The sequence below is a fragment of the Heterocephalus glaber genome, unplaced genomic scaffold (genome assembly GCF_053883595.1).
Source record: "Heterocephalus glaber isolate CG9 unplaced genomic scaffold, H.glaber_assembly_v1.0 deba00001610, whole genome shotgun sequence".
NCBI lineage: Eukaryota > Metazoa > Chordata > Mammalia > Rodentia > Bathyergidae > Heterocephalus > Heterocephalus glaber.
In genome coordinates, this window is record NW_028258381.1 from 21,019,604 (window position 1) to 21,035,811 (window position 16,208).

Consider the following 16,208-nt stretch of genomic DNA (forward strand, 5'->3'; position numbering starts at 1 on the left):
TGGGGGCAGAGCTCCATCGAGCAGGGGCCTCTGTCCAGGCTAAAGGTCTGGGACTGGGACTCCCTTTTGCTCTTGGCCTTCTGCATACCTGTTCCTGGCCGAGAGCAAGGAAGTGTGCAAGCAGGGACCTCTGCTGCTGCCGCTTGCACCCAGCACCCAGCGGAGCTCACTGGCCCCTGTCATTCAGAAATATCCCCATGCCCAGGAGTGGTGGCACATGCCTGAAATCCAGCACTCTGGGAGGCTGAGGCAGGAGGGTCGAAGGTTCGAGCCCAGCCTGGGCAACGTAGAGATTCTGTCTCAAAAATTTAAAAAAAAGAGCTGAGAATGTAACTCAGTGTGAAGGCTCTGGTTTCAATTCCCAGTTGGTGGAAGTGGGGTCTCTGGGACAGACCCCACCCCACCCAACGTCGCTCAGGGCCTCTGTTCACTCCAAGCAACGTTTATTGAGAATGTGGATGATCTCCTGGGCTGAGGGCTCCAGGGCACCGACTGCAGGCTATACACACGAATATACAAGGATGGGGCCGAGGCGACCGCACCTGGCCTCACACGGAGACAGCGGACGCCAGCTTTCGCTTGGTGCTCTCGCTGCAGCGGTGCAGGATGACTTCGGCGCTGGGTCTCGGGGGCACCGCTGGCTGCGGCTTCCCACGTTGACTCCGTGGATTCTCCTCTGAACAGTACAGCAAGGTGGGTCAGAGGCCCCGCCCACCTCACCCTCTGGCTCCGCCTCGTCACTTATGCCCCGCCCAGAAGCTCCCCTGGCCCCCACTTTCGGTCCTTCCACACCCTGACTGCCTTCTAGGACTGGCCACCGCCCCCTGTGCCCTCTGGCCACGACTCTCAATTTTGGTCCCGCCCCACCACCACTAGGGCTCCCTCCGCCCTCTGGTCCCGCCTTCAGGTCTTTCCCCGTATGACTCTGCCCCATTGCTCCGGCCCCGCCCAGTATCTGCCCTTGGTCTCTCCTTCCTCTCCCATGACTCGGCCCTGTGGTGCTCGCCCGCCCCCCTCCGCCTCTGGCCACGCCTTCCCCGTGCTCACTCTGCGGTGCGGGCCGCGCCTGGCCGCGCCGCTGCTGCAGGAAGCGCACGCTGTTGCGGCGGTAGGTGTCCTGGGTGAGGCGGTTCCGCGACCGCTGGTGGATGCTGTGCGCGTTGCGGATGGTCGACCTAGGCCAGTGAGATCCGAGGTCACCGGGGCCCTGGCCGCTCCCAGCGTCCGCGCCGGGCCCGCCCCCCCACACCCGGCCCCGAGGACCCTCGCTCACCGGCGAGGCGGCGCCCCTCGGCCCTTGATCTGGCGCTGCGCCTGCGCCACGTCGTGGCCCGCCTTCTGCAGGTACATGGACGGGAAGTAGCCGGTGATGTCCTCCTTTCTGCGAGACAGCTGCTTTGAGCCCCAAGGCGGAGGGAGGGGGGACGCAGGCCTCAGTTTCCCCTCTGTGCCAGCACTTTAATTTTTTCGCCATACAGATATACAGGTGTTCCAGCACCATTGTTGAAAAGATTTTCCTTTCCATGCTCGACAGTATATTTGGGAGCAAAAAACCCAAAAGTCTTTGCATAACACAAACATTACAAGGTGAAAAAACAGCGGCAAAACCCCTGCTCGGCTGGTGGGTGCCTCCCACGTGCCTGCTGGGGTTGACAAGGGGGGGCAGGCTGGAGTGGGGAGGCCACAGCCACAGGACAAGGGCGACCCAGGGCTCTGTCTCCGGAGGCCCCAACATCTCGGGAGGCCGTCTTCCCCCAAGCCAGAAAAAAACAAAATTAACCAGGATTCGACGCTCATTGGAGAGAAGAAAGGAAATGCAATGCCCATTTTCAAAGGAAAAAGGGGACTAAGGGGTCCCGAGGTCCCGGTCGCCACGGGCAACGAGGGGCTGTGGGGCGGGAGGAGAATAGCCGCACCAAGCGGGAGGGACCCGAGTCCCAGGGGAAAGGGGCCCTGGGGCAGGACAGCAGCCCCACAATGCTGGCGCGGGCTGGGGTCTCCTACCTGACCACCCACCAGCCGTCCAGGAGCTTATGGATGACCTCAATGGCCTCCCCCTCGGACAGGGTCACCTCATCCTCCTCCACAGCAGTGTAGGCTTTGATGGTGACGTAGGGCTCACCTGGCGGATGATGGGCACGGGCTGTGGGGTGGGGTCTTCACCCCCTCCGGGTCTCCGGCTTCTTCCAGCTGTGCAGCAGCACGCAGAGCCCGGCCGCTCCTCTGACGCCCACCCAGGAGCATCTGCCCACTGCGTCCTATGAGCTCGCCCCGTACTTGCCGCCTCCCTCACCAGAAACCAGTCTCTCAACTTCAGGGGCCGGGCCAGGTACCCGTCTTTCGTGGGGGACTCCGGTCATGGGGCCTCAGGGCCACTCAACTGCAGCCAAGTCTGGAAGTGGCTTTTCCCAGTTTTTCCACAAGAGCCATAAATCCCCCACTGAAGGGTAAAATTCTCCTGCTTGTGAGGCAGGTTCGGTGCCACTGAGCTAAATCCCTGGCCCGTAATCTCTCAATTTAAAAATGTGGCCAATCAAGCCTAACTGACTGCAAACTCAGCACAGGCCCTGTGTATCCAGCCGCAGGGCTGCCAGGGTCCCCCTTCTGAGCAGTGATGATGCCCCACCTCCAGGCAGCCTCAGCTGCCACCTCTGTCACCTCCACCCTTCCCCTCCCTGTCACCTCCTGGTTTCCTGTTCTCACCAAAGATGTCACAACCTACCAGGGTCCCCAAGTAGGAGACAATGAGGCTTTGGCCCAGGCAGCAATCCAGCCACCAACGAAGTCACTGCCTTCTCCTTAGCGCAGTTCCCTCCCGCCTCTTCCTCCCGTTCCCCTGGGCTCTGGAAGGCTGGGTACCTGCATAGTTGGGCTCTGGTTCCTCAGCCTCATCAGGACTGTCCAGGGGCTCCAAAAAGGATGCCGGGACCCAGCCACGCTTTGCCTTCATTTGGCAGAACCACCAGCCTGTGCCAGGGTGGGGAAGGTAAATGAGAGGGGTGGAGCCTGGAGGCCTCCCTCACCATGAGGGTGCTGAAGACACAGAGACACCCGGAAGACACATGGACATCCAGCGTTAATTCACCAATGTCACCTTTTCCGTGCTTGACACTGAAATCCCACGCCCCCACTCACAGCCCATGGGATGACAGCTCTGAATCCCCTCCCCCAGGAGCAGACCCAAAGTGCACAGCCAGGCTGTACCCACAGGCATGCCATCTGGCTTGCACCATACAAAGGGACCAGCCCCCAGCCCCAGGGAACCAGGGCCCTGGCAGGGTGGGGGGCTGACCGCTCTCGCTCTTCTCTACGACTTCCACCACGTCGCCCATGCTCAGAGCCATCTCGGAGCCCGAAGTCTTCTGGTAGTCGGCGATGGCTCGGTAGCTCTGCAGGATGATGGGGCCCGTGATGTCTGCGGGGTGGGGGTGGGCGGGTGAGGGCCCCCGAAATCCACAGCTGGGCGAGCTCATTCCTGCAGCCCCCGTCACCGAGCGCCCAGCTCCTCCGAGACAGTGACAGCTCCAGAGGGACCCGGGCCTGGTGCAGCCTCTCCAGGGCTCCCACGGGGTAGGAGGTGCCTCAGGGACTCTGCAGAGCCAGCTTTGCAAGATTTCCAGGGATAGGGCCTGGGATTTAGCTCAGTGGTTTCGTCCCTGCTGTGCAAGCGCAAGGACCCGAGTTCCATCCCAGTACCAAAAAAAACCAAAAAAAGATTTCCAGGGATCCAGGAGGATTGCGAATCTGAGCCCAGCCTGGGCAACTTAATGACTTAGTGTGAGCCTGTCTCAAAATAAAAAATTTTTTAAAGGGCTGGGCCCGAGCTCAGCATGAAGGGCCTGGGTTCTGTCCCCAGTCCCACATGGAGAGGAGGGTCCGGAGGGGAGGGCAGGGGTCACCAGGTGCACAGGCCCAAGAGAAGGGAGAGACCCTGCCAGCCCCTAGCACCTGGGAATTCTTCTCCATGGCCTGTGTCATGGGCCTGGGGCGCCGTGTCCTGCCCTCGGCGCTCTGGGCCACACCTCTTTCCCTGTGGTGCCAGGATGGAACCCAGGACCTCCTTCATGCCAAGTGCCGGCTGTGCCAGGGAGCTGCATCCTGGGCCACACTTGGGTCACCTGACGACTGGCTGGGCCCCCAGGGGACAGGCTCGGGTCCCCCTGTGGGACTCAGTGCCTCAACCAGGGAGGAGCTTCGCTTCCGTCAAGCACATCTGCTGTGGACTGCGGCAGCAGGGCCCCTACCCCTATTGCTGTACACCTGATCAGGTGAGTATCAAATGCTTCCTTTGAGATGGGCTCACTTTATGCTGCCTGGCCGGGCCCCAAACTCCTGGGCTCAGGCAACCCTTCTGCTGCTTCAGCCTCTGGGACTACACACAGCCAGTGCCTGGCTTTATGCGTTAATACTTTATGCATTTTTTTCAGTACTGGGAGGTTGAACCCAGGGCCTTCACACTGAGCTACATCCCCAGCCCTTTTTATTATTATTATTAATTATTATTATTTTAAATTTGAGACAGGGTCTTGCTAGGCTGCCCAGGCTGGGCTCAAACTTGCCATCCTCCTGCCTCAGCTTCGCAGCCTGCTGGGATTACAGGCATGGGCCCCGACATCCCACTTAGAATTGATACATTTTAAAAAGTGCCTGCCACGGAGTAAGTGGCCGGTAAACCTTAGGGATTACTGTTAACCACTGCCATGCGATCCCGATTAAAACCCTGGCCCTGGGTCACCTCTGGAGGCCACCTGGCTCCCTAACCCTTCCCAGCCTCCCTGTGCCAAAGGTCCCCGCCACCCCAGTTGCCAGAAACCCAGGTCTGTGCTGGTCGCTGTGGCCACCGGCAAGGGGACCCGCGGCTCTCCAGGGGCACCTCCTGCTCCTCGCCCCACACTCCAAGTCCCCGAGGGTGCCCTCGGCCCTCGCCCTGCTCTCACCAGCGGCGCTGCTCTTGCCGTCCTTGGGCACCAGGTAGGTCTCTGGCTTCCTCACCCTGCGGAGGGGAGAATCCAGGTCTGAGGAGCTCACGCCCCGCTGAGGGCGGACCCGTGGGAGGACTTTCCGGAGCCAGGAGACAGGGAAACGGGGGAGGGCTCGGGAATGACGGGGCGCCAGGCCGTCCCAGGAGTGTGGGGGGAAAGACGCCAGCGCTCTGCCTCTGTGGCCTCCCCACCCCCGCCCGTTAAAGCCCAGGAACCTCAGTCAGAGGTTGGAGGGGGTCCCTGCTCGCAGGGCACACAGCTGTAATCCCAGCTTTCTGGGAGGCTGAGGTAGGAGGATTGCCATGTTCAGCCCAGCCTGAGAAACTCAGTGACTTAGTGAGATCCTGTCTAAAAATAAAAAAATAAACAGGTGGGGATGTAGCCGAGTGTGAAGGCCCTGGGTTCAAATCCCAGCAGGGGGGTGAGAGGGGTGACTGTAGGTCCATGGCCAGGTCGTCACATCGTCAGGCGGAGGACCTAGGGCTGCGGTCCCCAGCCAGGGCACGGCGCTCAGCACGGTGAGACGGGATTACGCTGGGGCTCAGCGTGAGCTGGAGCCCTGCCCGTCGCTGGGCCCCTCTGGCCTCTCTGGGTTGCAAGCGCCTTTTCGCTGTCCGCCCCATTCCCGCCCCGCCCAGGCAGGAGGAGTCCACGCCACTCACGGGCTGTCCCCGGGCAGCTGCAGGTCGTCGGGCCGCACCTTGAAGAAGCCCAGCATGTGCGGGCCGCGGGAGATCTTGGGGGGCAGAGCCATGAGCGAGGAGCAGTACTCGGACAGCGTCCCCTGGCGGTTCTCGGCGGCGCGCTGCCCATCGAACCAGCGCGGAGCTGGGGCGGTGGAGGATACCGAAGTGAGGGGACCCGGAAGGGTGGGGGACCCCGGGGGAGGTGAGGGGACCCGGAAAGGTAGGGGACCGTGGAGAAGAGGGGGGACCCAGGGCCGCTGGGAGACACAGTGTGTGTGTGTGGGGGGGTGATATGGGGGGCCTGGGCCCGGCCTCACCGGGGAGGTGCGGGATGATCCTGTTCTCGGGGTTGATTTCTCCTGCCTCGATGGGAAACATTTCCTTTAAGATTTTCTAGATGGGAAAAGTCAGCAATGTGAAGGATGCACCCTTCCTTCCTCGCTGAAAGACACAGCCGACCCCACTTCCGGCACCGGCACCAGCGCAGCCTCTCCGCTCTGACCCTCAAATCTCTCCCCGGCCTGGGTGTGACTCCCACCTCCTTCCAACCCCTCCCCAGCCTCAGTCCCATAGCACGGGAAGCCTCTTTAGAACCCCAGTTGGCTGGAGCAGAGAGGCTGAGGCAGGAGGATTGCATGCCCAGCCTGGGCAAGCTAGCAATTTTGTAGCTCAGTGCAAAGCTGAGTGGGTTCAGCCCCCACTTCTGGGGGGGAAAAGCCCACTTGGTCCCCTCACCCCTCAAGTTAGCTCCTGTCTGAGAAGAGGAAAAAGCCGGAGACACGTGCTGGTGCCGGTTGAACGACGTTGCGAATGTACCTAATGCCACTGAATTGCACACCCCAAAATAGCTAACATGGTGAATTTTGTTATGAATACCTGACAGCAATGAAAATTGACACTTGGTACCACTTTTCATAAAGTTCAAAAAAGTGCCCTAGCTATGGGCTGGGCAAGTCTGCGGGTCCCCCTCGGCCCCACACTTACGTGGAACTCGTAGATCTCGGTGAACTTCCGGTACACCACCTTCTCCGACAGGTCCTGCCACTTCACCAAGAACATGTACACCTGCGGGGCGGCCGGGTCAGCTCGGTGGGCCTGGGGCACTGGGCTCAGGGAGATCCCCCGGGAGCCGGGCTCCATGGACTCGGGAGATCCCGCTCTTAGCTCTGGGACCTGGGGCAGCTTCTGCCATGGTCTGGATGTGCCTTCTGCCCCAAGGGTGCTCAGGGTGGAAACTTGGTCATCGCGTTGGCCAGGTTAAGAGGTGGCTTTAAGAGGAGGGGGATGGTGGGCGGTGCTTAGGTCACGGGGCGTGGCCGGGATGGATTAAGGTCCGCTCCCGGGTCCCTGGGGCTCCTTCCTGCACAGCTGTACTGGGCGTGGTTTTCCGGCAAGCCCTGGGGCCGCTCCTGTGCTTTTGCCATCAGAGGCCGCTGTCCTGAGGTCCCCACCACAGCCAGTGCCATGCTGCTTGGGCTTTCAGCTTCCCAAACTGTGATCCCAACAAGTGTCTTTTAAGTTTCTTTTTAAGATTAGTATATATTTGCAAACATGATGATTACATTATTCGTCCTAGGGAGTTGGCACACATGCATATCGCAACTTCATCATTTTTACTTCCCCTTCTACCTCCTACTGCCTCCCCTCTTCTCCAGATCCCCTCCCAACCCCACAAGTCCATCTCCCTATTTCCTGTCATCAGTCTTTTCTTTTGCTCTTTGAATTATTTACATTTTGGGTTTCTCATACAAAAGAAACCACGGAATATTTAACATTCTCATTTATTTCACTCAGCACTGTGGCCTCAAAGTGCATCCATTTTCCTACAAATGACTCAAATTTGTCTTTCTTTGTGCCAGAGTAGCACTCACTGTGTGTGGATACCACCTCTGCTTTATCCACTCACTGCTGATGGACATGTAGGCCATTCCCAAGACTCAGTTGTGCGCCTTGTGGTGCTATAAACATGGGTGTGCGTGGGTCACTGTACTATGAGGTCTTCAGCTCTGGGGTGAATGTACACAGGAGAGGCATAGCCAGGTTGAATGGGATTTCTGTTTTAGTTTTCTAAGCAATCTCCATACTGGTTTCCATAGTGGTTGTGCTGGTTTATATTCCCTCCATTAAGAAGAAAATTACCAAGGGCTGGGGATTTAGCTCAGTGGTTCCACTGCCTGCCTTGCAAGCTCGAGGTCCTGAGTTTGATCCCCAGTACCAAAACAAAAAAAAGAAGAAAGGCTTCTTTTTCTGCAGCCCCACCAGCATTTGTCATTTTTTGAGCGCTTGATGAGGGCCATTCTTTCTGGAGTAGGATGGAATCTCAGCATCTCTTTTCTTTATAGCTCCCTATCCTCAAATATTTTGTTGTACTAATGCAAAACCGACTAGCACAGTTTCTTTCTAGTCAACTCAGATTCCTCTCATCACCTGGGGGTAGAAGCAGGACCTTGATCCCAGGTCCAGCATGTGTGTCCCTAAGAGTCAGGTATAATAATAACTCAGGAAGGGAATGTGTGATTCCATTTGTATATGATTTCCGGAACAGACAGATCTCTATGGACAGGAAGTGGATCAGTATCGTCCTGGGCTGGGGCGGGGACCTGGAGAGATTGCTTATAGGTACAGGGTTTATTTGGGGAGGAGATGTGAGGAAAATGTCTTACAGCTGACCTTAGTGATGGTTCCAAAGCTTTGAACATACTTAACACACTGAATTACACACTTTACCCAGGTGAGCTATATGATGTTGAATTCTGTCTCACACTAGCTGTATTTAAAAAACCAAACAGTAGGGGCCAGGGATTTAGCTCAGTGGTTTTGCCGCCTGCTGCACAGGTGCAAGGACCCAAGTTCTATCCCCAGTACCAAAAACAAAACAAAACAAAAAAACCCAAACAGGGCCAGGGATTTAGCTCAGTGGTTCCACCGCCTGCTTCGCAAGTGCAAGGACCCGAGTTCAATCCCTGGTACCAAAAAAAAAAAAGAAAAAGGAATGTATATTTCCTTATTGAGGTTTGGTTTGGTTTTGTTTTTGTACCAGGGATCGAACTTGGGACCTTGCCCTTGCGGAGCAGGCGGCAGAACCATTGAGCTAAATCCCAAGGCCTCAGAAAGGAAATATAAAAACAGCTGAGAGAGCTGGGCATGGTGGCACACACCTGTAACCCAGGCTACTCAGGAGGCTGAGGCAGGGTGACTGCAAGTTTGTGATCAGCCCAGGGAACTTAGCAAGACCTTATTTCAATGAAAACAAAGAAACAGGGAGTTGGGAATGTAGCTCAATGCAAAGACCCTGAGTTCAATGCCCCATACTGAAAAAAAAGTGTATTTCACACCTGCTGGGATACCTATTTTTTTAAAAAAGATGGAGCCAGGTGTGGTGGCGCATGCATGCAATCCCAGGACTCAGGAGACTGAGGCAGGAAGATCACCAGTTCGAGGCTGGCCTGAGCTACATAGTGAGACCTTGTCTCAAAAAAATAAAAAATTTTTAAAAAGATGGACAACCCTGGGACACATCATGCTATTATGCTAAGCAAAATGCCAGTCACTAAGGGATAAATACTGCATAATCCCATTTACAGAAAGTTATTAGACCAGTCAGACTCACAGACCAGGCAGGGCAGGACCCGCACGCCTGTCCCCAGTACTCTGGGAGCCCAAGGGAGGGGACATGGGGGCTACTACTTAGTAGGCACAGAGCTTCCACTTGTGAAGATGAAAAGTTCCAGAGATGAAAAGTGAATTGCTAGTGCCAGTGACCTACATACTTAAAATGGTGAAAATGGTAAATTTTATGTATGGATATTTTGGCACAATTTTTTCTTTAAAAGTATACCACTGGGCCAGGGATTTAGTGCAGTGGTTCTGGTGCCTGTCTCGAAAGCGCAAGGTCCTGAGTTTGATCCCTGGTACCAAAAAAAAAACAAAACTATACCACTGGTATAAGAGCAAATGATTAATGGAACAGAATAGAAAAATCTAGAAGCAGGACCAGGGATTTAGCTCAGTGGTTCTGCTGCCTGCCTCGAAAGCACAAGGTCTCAAGTTCAATCCCTGGTACCAAAAAGAAAAAAAATCTAAAAGCAGCTGCAAACATCTAGGGAATTTAGTTTATGATTGATGTGGCGTCTCAGGTTACAGGAGCGAAGGTAAGCTTTAAATACTAGTGGTTGGCTTCTTTTATTTTTTATTTTGGCAGTGCTGGGGATTGAACCCAAGGCCTTCACACGGAGTTACACCTCCAGCCTTTTTTGAGTCTTTTATTTTATTTATTTATTTATTTATTTATACCAGGGATCAAACTTCAGTCTTTTCTTTTGAGACAGGATCTCAATAAATCACTAAATTGCCCAGGTTGGGTGCAAACTTTCAATCTTTTTAGCCTCCCAGGAGACTGGGATTACAGGTGTGCACCACCGCACCTGGCTTGGCCGGCCTTTTTGGTAAAGATAACATGGGATATATGGCCAGGAGTGCAGCTCAGGGGTAGAGAGCCTGCCAAGCATGTGTGTGTGCGTGTGTGTGTGCGTGCACATGTGGTTCAATGCCCAGGACCCACCTACCACCCACACTGGCTGTTTCTCACACCACACAGCACGACAAACTCCAAACAGATCAGAGAACTAATGTGAAAACTGAAACCATACAAGCGCTAGCAGCAAATTATTTCAACATTAAAGTTGAGAGGGAGAGGGCCGGGGATTAGCTCAGTGGTTTCGCTGCTTGCTGCGCAAGCACAAGGACTCGAGTTCAATCCCCGGTACAAAAAAAAAAAAAGTTGAGAGGGAGAAAGGAAAGAGATGGAGACTTGGACATAAATGTTCCCTCCGAGCGCCACGCACAGCCCTTGCCGCCCTCCTCTGGGCGTGGAGACCCAGGGACAAGGTGGCCAACATTTCCCCAGGCCCCGGGCAGGAGAGGGGACGCTTGGCCTGCGGTGGGGTCACCCTGCTGAGAGGCTGATTAACGTGGCACGGTGGGACGCAGAGCCACCGCTGAGCGGAGACCTGGGAGGGAGGCGACCGACGGCAGGCTGAGGCCCCAGCCGGAGCCCTTGCCCACTGATCCTAGCGGTCCAGGTGGCCTCAGGGGCAGTGGAGCGGGTGACGGCTGCCCCGCCCCTTGCTCCGGTACTCAGGTACTCACGTAGTGCTGGCTGGGAACAAAGCGCTTCTCAAAGCCCAGGAGGGCGATGTGGCGGATGAAGATGTCCCCCATGGCTGGCTGGTGGCTCGGCCTGGACTTCTCCCGGGCGCTCTGGAGCCGGAGCCGGGTCTTAAATGCCCTGGGGAGAGGAAGTCGCTCCTGTCGCGTCAGGGCAGGGGGCGGGGAGGGCCCAGAGATCTCCGCTTCTTCTTTCAGTTTCTGGGGCCCCTGAGCTCCAGTGCTGTCGATGTGGGCGGGGATGGCCTGCCCTCGGGTCCGCTCCCACCTCTGCCCTGTGGCCGCTCTGGTCCTGCCTCTTGGCCTTTCTGTGGCTCTGTAACACACATCCACCACCATCTCTGACCTCAGGGCCTTTGGAGGTGCCGAGCCCTCATCCCATCTTTTTCTTGGCAGGTTTCCTCACCTCCTTCCTTGACAACTCCACATAAAACAGGAAACTTCACTCCCACACCTGCATCTCCCTGTGTTTTCTTCCCAGAGTTTATTCTCAATGATGTATTTCCAATTTGGGGCGTAGGGTGGGTACCAGGAATCGAACTCAGGACCTTGCACTTGCCAGGCAGGCGAGGCACCTCTGAGCTACATCCTGGGTTTGTTTGGGTTTTGGGGGTTTTTTTTTTGGTACCAGGGATCAAACTCGGGACCTAACTCCTGGCTCCTTATTTTTTAATTTAAATTTTATTTATTCATTTTGAGATACTGAGGATTGAAGGCAGAGTCTTCCCACTGAGCTACGTTCCCAGCCCTTTTTATTTTTTGAGACAGAGTCTCACTAAGTCACTAAATTGCCCAGGATCTATCTAACTTGTGATCCTCTTGCCTCAGCCTCCCAGTCTCAATTTTGTGCAATGCCTCCCCTCCTCACCAGAGTGTGAACCTAGCAGAACCTGTTTTGTCTGGGACCCTGGTCTCGGCCCCACCAGCTCCCGTCCCTAACTCGAACCAGGTCCTTCACCAATACCGGATGGTCACTTGCTTTTATTGTTGTTGTTGTTTTGTCGGTACCGACGATCAAACTCCGGACCTTGCGCTTGTGAGGCAGGTGCCGGAACCACTGAGCTAAATCCCCGGCCCTTTTTTTTTTTTTTTTTTTTTGGTACCAGGGATTGAACTCAAGTCCTTGTGCTTTCGAGGCAGGCGGTGGAACCACTGAGCTAAATCTCCGGCCCAAAAAGGGGCACACGTATTTTTGTTTTGTTTTGTTTTGAGTACCGGGGATTGAGCTCAGGTCCTTGCGCTTGCGCAGCAGGCGGCGAAACCACTGAGCTAAATCCCCGGCCCGGTCACTTGCTGAATGAGTGCGTGCGGCTGAGGACTGCTGAATGGCGCCCGGGCTCTAAGCGAGGCCCAAGCTCCAGTCCTGAGCAGTGGGTGGGATGGGGGCGCAGAGGCCGGCTTAGGGGCCTGGGGCAGTGGAGCGGGAGGGGCCGGGACCGCGCAGGCTCTGAGGTGCCACGCGGGGCTCCGCTGGCCCCCAGCCTGGCTGACCCGGCCCCTGGCCTGAGGGCACCTCCACTCTTCAGGACTTCGCCTCCTGTCGCCTGCATCCTGCTCACTGGTCCAGAGGCCCCTGCCCTGGGGATGGCCAGCCAAGGCCCCGCTGGGTGACCGGGTTGTGTCCCTAGGGTCTCCCCAGCCGGGTGGGCGGGGACTCTCCTCAGCTTTGACAAGGGGTTGCCACATCCTGGGGAGCCTTCAGCGCAGCTAGAGGCCGGCTTGGACAGCACCGAGGCCAGGGGGACCTGGGCCAGGGGCGGTGGGGAAGGGGGCAGGTGACAAGGGGCCCCGTGGAGAAGCCAGTCTCTGTCTCACCTGCGCGGCCCAGGGCAGGGGCTTGGGGGCTCCGGGCTCTGGGCGGAGGGGAAGGGAAGGTCCCCACTGACGACACACTTCCTTCCCTCCTCTAGCAGCCTTTCTGCTCTTGCACAACCGCCAGGTGTGCTGCCTGTCCCACAGTACCAGGCCCTGGCCTGCAGGGCCCCTGATGGGCCTGGCTTACGCTTGTTGGGTAAAGAGGCAAGACGTGCTAAGAAAGAACCCAGGTTTGACTTTATTTTTTGTTGTTGGCAGTACTGGGGGTTGAACCTAGAGCCTTTGCACTGAGCTAGACTCCCAGCCTTTCTCTATTTTTTATTTTGAGACAGGGTCTTGTTAAGTTGCTACATTATCCAACCTGGACTCCCAACTTTAGACCTTCCTGCCTCAGCCTCACAGAGTGCTAGGGGTTACAGGTGAGCACCACCACACCAGGTTGGACCTGGTACTGACCTCTGCCAGCCTTCTGTTAGGATGACACAGAATTTGTTTTAATGCCTGGATGAAAACACAGGTGACCAAATAGCTTAAAATTAAAAAAAAAAAATTTTAAAGAAAAATGAGGAGCCAGATGTGGTGGTGCACACCTGTAAGCTCAGCTATTCAGGAGGCCGAGGCAGGAGGATGGCAAGTTCTAGGCCAGCTGGCCAATTTACTGGGACTCAGTGAAAATGAGTAAGTAAAAAGGGTTGGGGACATAGCTCAATGTGAGGGTCTGGCAGGGCTGCTTGGCATCCACAGCTCCCCCACCAAGAGGAGAAGACAAGCTAAGGAAGCGGGTAATGAATAGATAAGATTTTAGGGGAGGATAGAATTAAAAAATAACAAAACTTTTATGTTGGGAGTTGCACACAGGGAAACCGCGCAGCCTCTCTAGTATAAAGTTGTAACAATGACTGACACCTGGCTGGCCCTGCCCTGGGATCAGGATGACAGCAGAATCCCCACACCCCACATCCATTGGCTGCTGAGTGTCAGGCCCCAGTGTAAGTGCTCAGTGCTTAGGACATCAGCTGTGCATGGTGACCATGCCTATAATCCCAGCTCTATGGAAGGCTGAGGCAGGAGGATCCCAAGTTTGATTCTGGGCAACACACTGACTTGCGAGACCCTTTCTCAAACAAACAGAACAAAACACAACCCCAAACCACATCTTCTCACAGCGAGGCTCTCTTTAGGGGAGCAGGGGCTATTTGAACCCGGGCAGTCTGGACCTAGGCCCGCACTCTTAGCCACAGGGCTCTATGCCTGACCCTAGGACAATGTGAGTGGATGGATGGACAGATGGATGGATGGACGCCTGAGCGAGTGGGGAGCCGGCCAGCTCTGAGGTCTGAGGCAGACAGGAGGGGCAGGCGCAGGCCTCCCGGTCCTGCCGGGGACCTTGTCGCTGGCCACATGACACAGTCCTGCCCTCCCACCACTAGGCTTCCCCCAGATGGGCTGGGCTGCGTTTCCTCAGCCAGGAAATCCCCACAGCTGGCCAGTGGGGACAGTGGGCAGGGGCTCGGGAGGGACATGAGGCCCAGGCCCGGCCCTCTGGGGTCTTTTCCCAGAGACAGAAGCCGGGTGGCGCACCAGGAGCAGAACCACTCAGCCTCTGCTGTAGGACAGTCCTGTGCTGCTCTACCCTGAGACCCTCCTGCGGACCCATCCCTGGGGACAGATGGCTGCGGGCCGAGTTCCAGTTCCCACCCCGTGTCCAGAGCACCTGCGTGACAGGCAGCGGGCCAGGGCAACTCGACTGTGACAGGCCTCAAGCAGGTGTCTGCAGAAATGCGGGCCAAGTTTGAGCCCAGTCCGAATCAAAATTTAAACAAATGAAATTTATTTAAATGAAAGGGCTGGGGATGTAGCTCCCTGCGAAGGCCTGGGTTCAATCTCGGGTATCACAAAAGGAGCGAAGGGGAAGGAGGGAGGAAGTTGTGCCCCAAGGGGCTCCGCCTGGCAAGGAGGGATGCGGAGACTCTGCTCCTCACCAGGCCCTCAGGTGCCTGGACTCAGGGGCCCCCACCTCTGGATCCTGTCAGACCCCCAGTGGAGGCCATGGGTACCAACAGAGCCTGACTCAGCTTCGTTCCCAACGCCTCCTTTCCTGGCCCCAGGTGTTAGGATGGCACTGGCATCGTGAGGGCGCTGGTCAGAGCGGTCACGGGGCAGGAACCAGTCTGCTGGGAGCTGGTGGGCTGTGGGGGCAGTGTCACCCAGCGCTGGAGCCTCCTGGGCCCAGGTTCACATGGTGCCTGCTCAGAAGGGAGGACATGGCAGGCACTCAGCCGCCACCATCACCAACCCCCAGGGGCTTGTGTTGGGAGGACCCCAGCCCGAGGATGCGGGCAGTGGGGTGCAGCCACCACCTCTGAGGACAGGCAGGGAGGTAGCTGACTCACAGGGCTGGAGCCCACAGCTGCAACCTGCAAAGGCAGCCGGTCAGGTGGTGACAGAGGTGGGGAGGGCAGCAATGTCCCACCCAGCACCTGCACGGGCCCGATCCAACGGTCTCTCAGCTGTGACCCTCCCGAAAGACATGTTCTAAACCCCAAGCATGTGTGTGAACCCTGCACACAGAACCTTCCAGGTCACCCCACAGGTTTCTCTGGTGCAGGAAGTAGATCCTTGTGTTTGTTTTTTTGAGACAGGGTCTCACTATGCAGTTCAGGCTAGCCTTGAACTCATGTTGTAGCCCAGGCTGGCCTTGAACTCACTGGGATCTTCCTGCCTCAGCCTCCCGAGTATGGGGATCACAGGCATGCGCCACGAGCCCAGCCTGATCTTGCAGCTATGAATGGGGCAGGAAGTGGCTGTCCAAATCACTCTTGTGTCAGACTTGCTTTCAGGGCTCAACTTTGTTACTTTCTCAAAAACCCCCACAGTGAGCCAGGTAGAGAGGCTGTGGTGGAGGTGAGGAAGTGACATGTGAACACCCAGAGGCAAGGGTCCTTTTATTTTTGTGTATTAGGGGCTGAACCCCAGAGCCTTTGCACTAATCTGTATCTCCAGCCCTTTAAAATTTAAAAAAAAAATTTTGAAAAGTCTTGCGAAGTTGCCCAGGTTAGGGTCCTGAGACTTGTGACCCTCCTGTGTCAGCCTCCTGCATGCGCCGCCACACCTGGCTTCCTTGCCTACTCTTAATTCTCCCCAGAGGGAGGAAGGCCCTGCTCAGTCACCCACTGCTCTTCAGGCCAGACTCCCAGGGGCCAGGATTTCTTTACCCAGGTGCATTGAGCTGAGTCTCACTCTGCCCTGTGAACCTGCTGGCTGGCAGCCAGTAAAGCTCCGGAAGCCTCCACCCTGCCCACAGGGCAGAAGCCAGCGGCAAGTGGCCCCGCCTGTGGCCACCTGCTGAGCCAAGCCTAAACCCGGCAGGAGCCACTGGAGATAACAGCCCAGTCACACCATTCTCAACGTCCTGCCCCTTCCCCTTCCTCCTAGGGAAACTGAGGCACACACCAACAACCTGGGCATCCTCCAAGGGCAGCGATGCCCTTAAGCTCTGCCCACGGGCTGGGGCGCACGCTCTGTGCACACTGGCACGGTGGCAGTGGTGGACAAGTGG

General features: G+C 56.6%; 1 protein-coding gene across 1 annotated transcript; it reads right to left on the reverse strand.

The window, feature by feature from the left end:
- Window positions 1-318: 318 nt before the first annotated feature.
- Ncf1 (neutrophil cytosolic factor 1) lies at window positions 319-11,214 on the reverse strand. Its single transcript, XM_004840012.3, has 11 exons — window positions 10,817-11,214; window positions 6,653-6,733; window positions 5,986-6,061; window positions 5,645-5,810; window positions 4,938-4,993; window positions 3,293-3,415; window positions 2,860-2,967; window positions 2,005-2,122; window positions 1,274-1,381; window positions 1,048-1,175; window positions 319-676 (listed from the first exon to the last, which is right to left on the reverse strand). The coding sequence occupies exons 1-11, from the start codon at window positions 11,171-11,173 to the stop codon at window positions 549-551; spliced, it is 1,449 nt and encodes a 482-aa protein (XP_004840069.2). The 5' UTR covers window positions 11,174-11,214; the 3' UTR covers window positions 319-548.
- Window positions 11,215-16,208: the final 4,994 nt, after the last annotated feature.

Coding starts and splice junctions, on each gene's coding strand:
- Ncf1 (XM_004840012.3), bottom strand. CDS start 11,173: ATGGTGGTGGATGTGTGTTACAGAGCCACAGAAAGGCCAAGAGGCAGG. Junction 6,734..10,816: donor TTGTTCCCAGCCAGCACTAC/GTGAGTACCTGA, acceptor GCCGCCCCGCAG/GTGTACATGTTCTTGGTGAA. Junction 2,123..2,859: donor ACCAGAGCCCAACTATGCAG/GTACCCAGCCTT, acceptor ATCATCCGCCAG/GTGAGCCCTACGTCACCATC.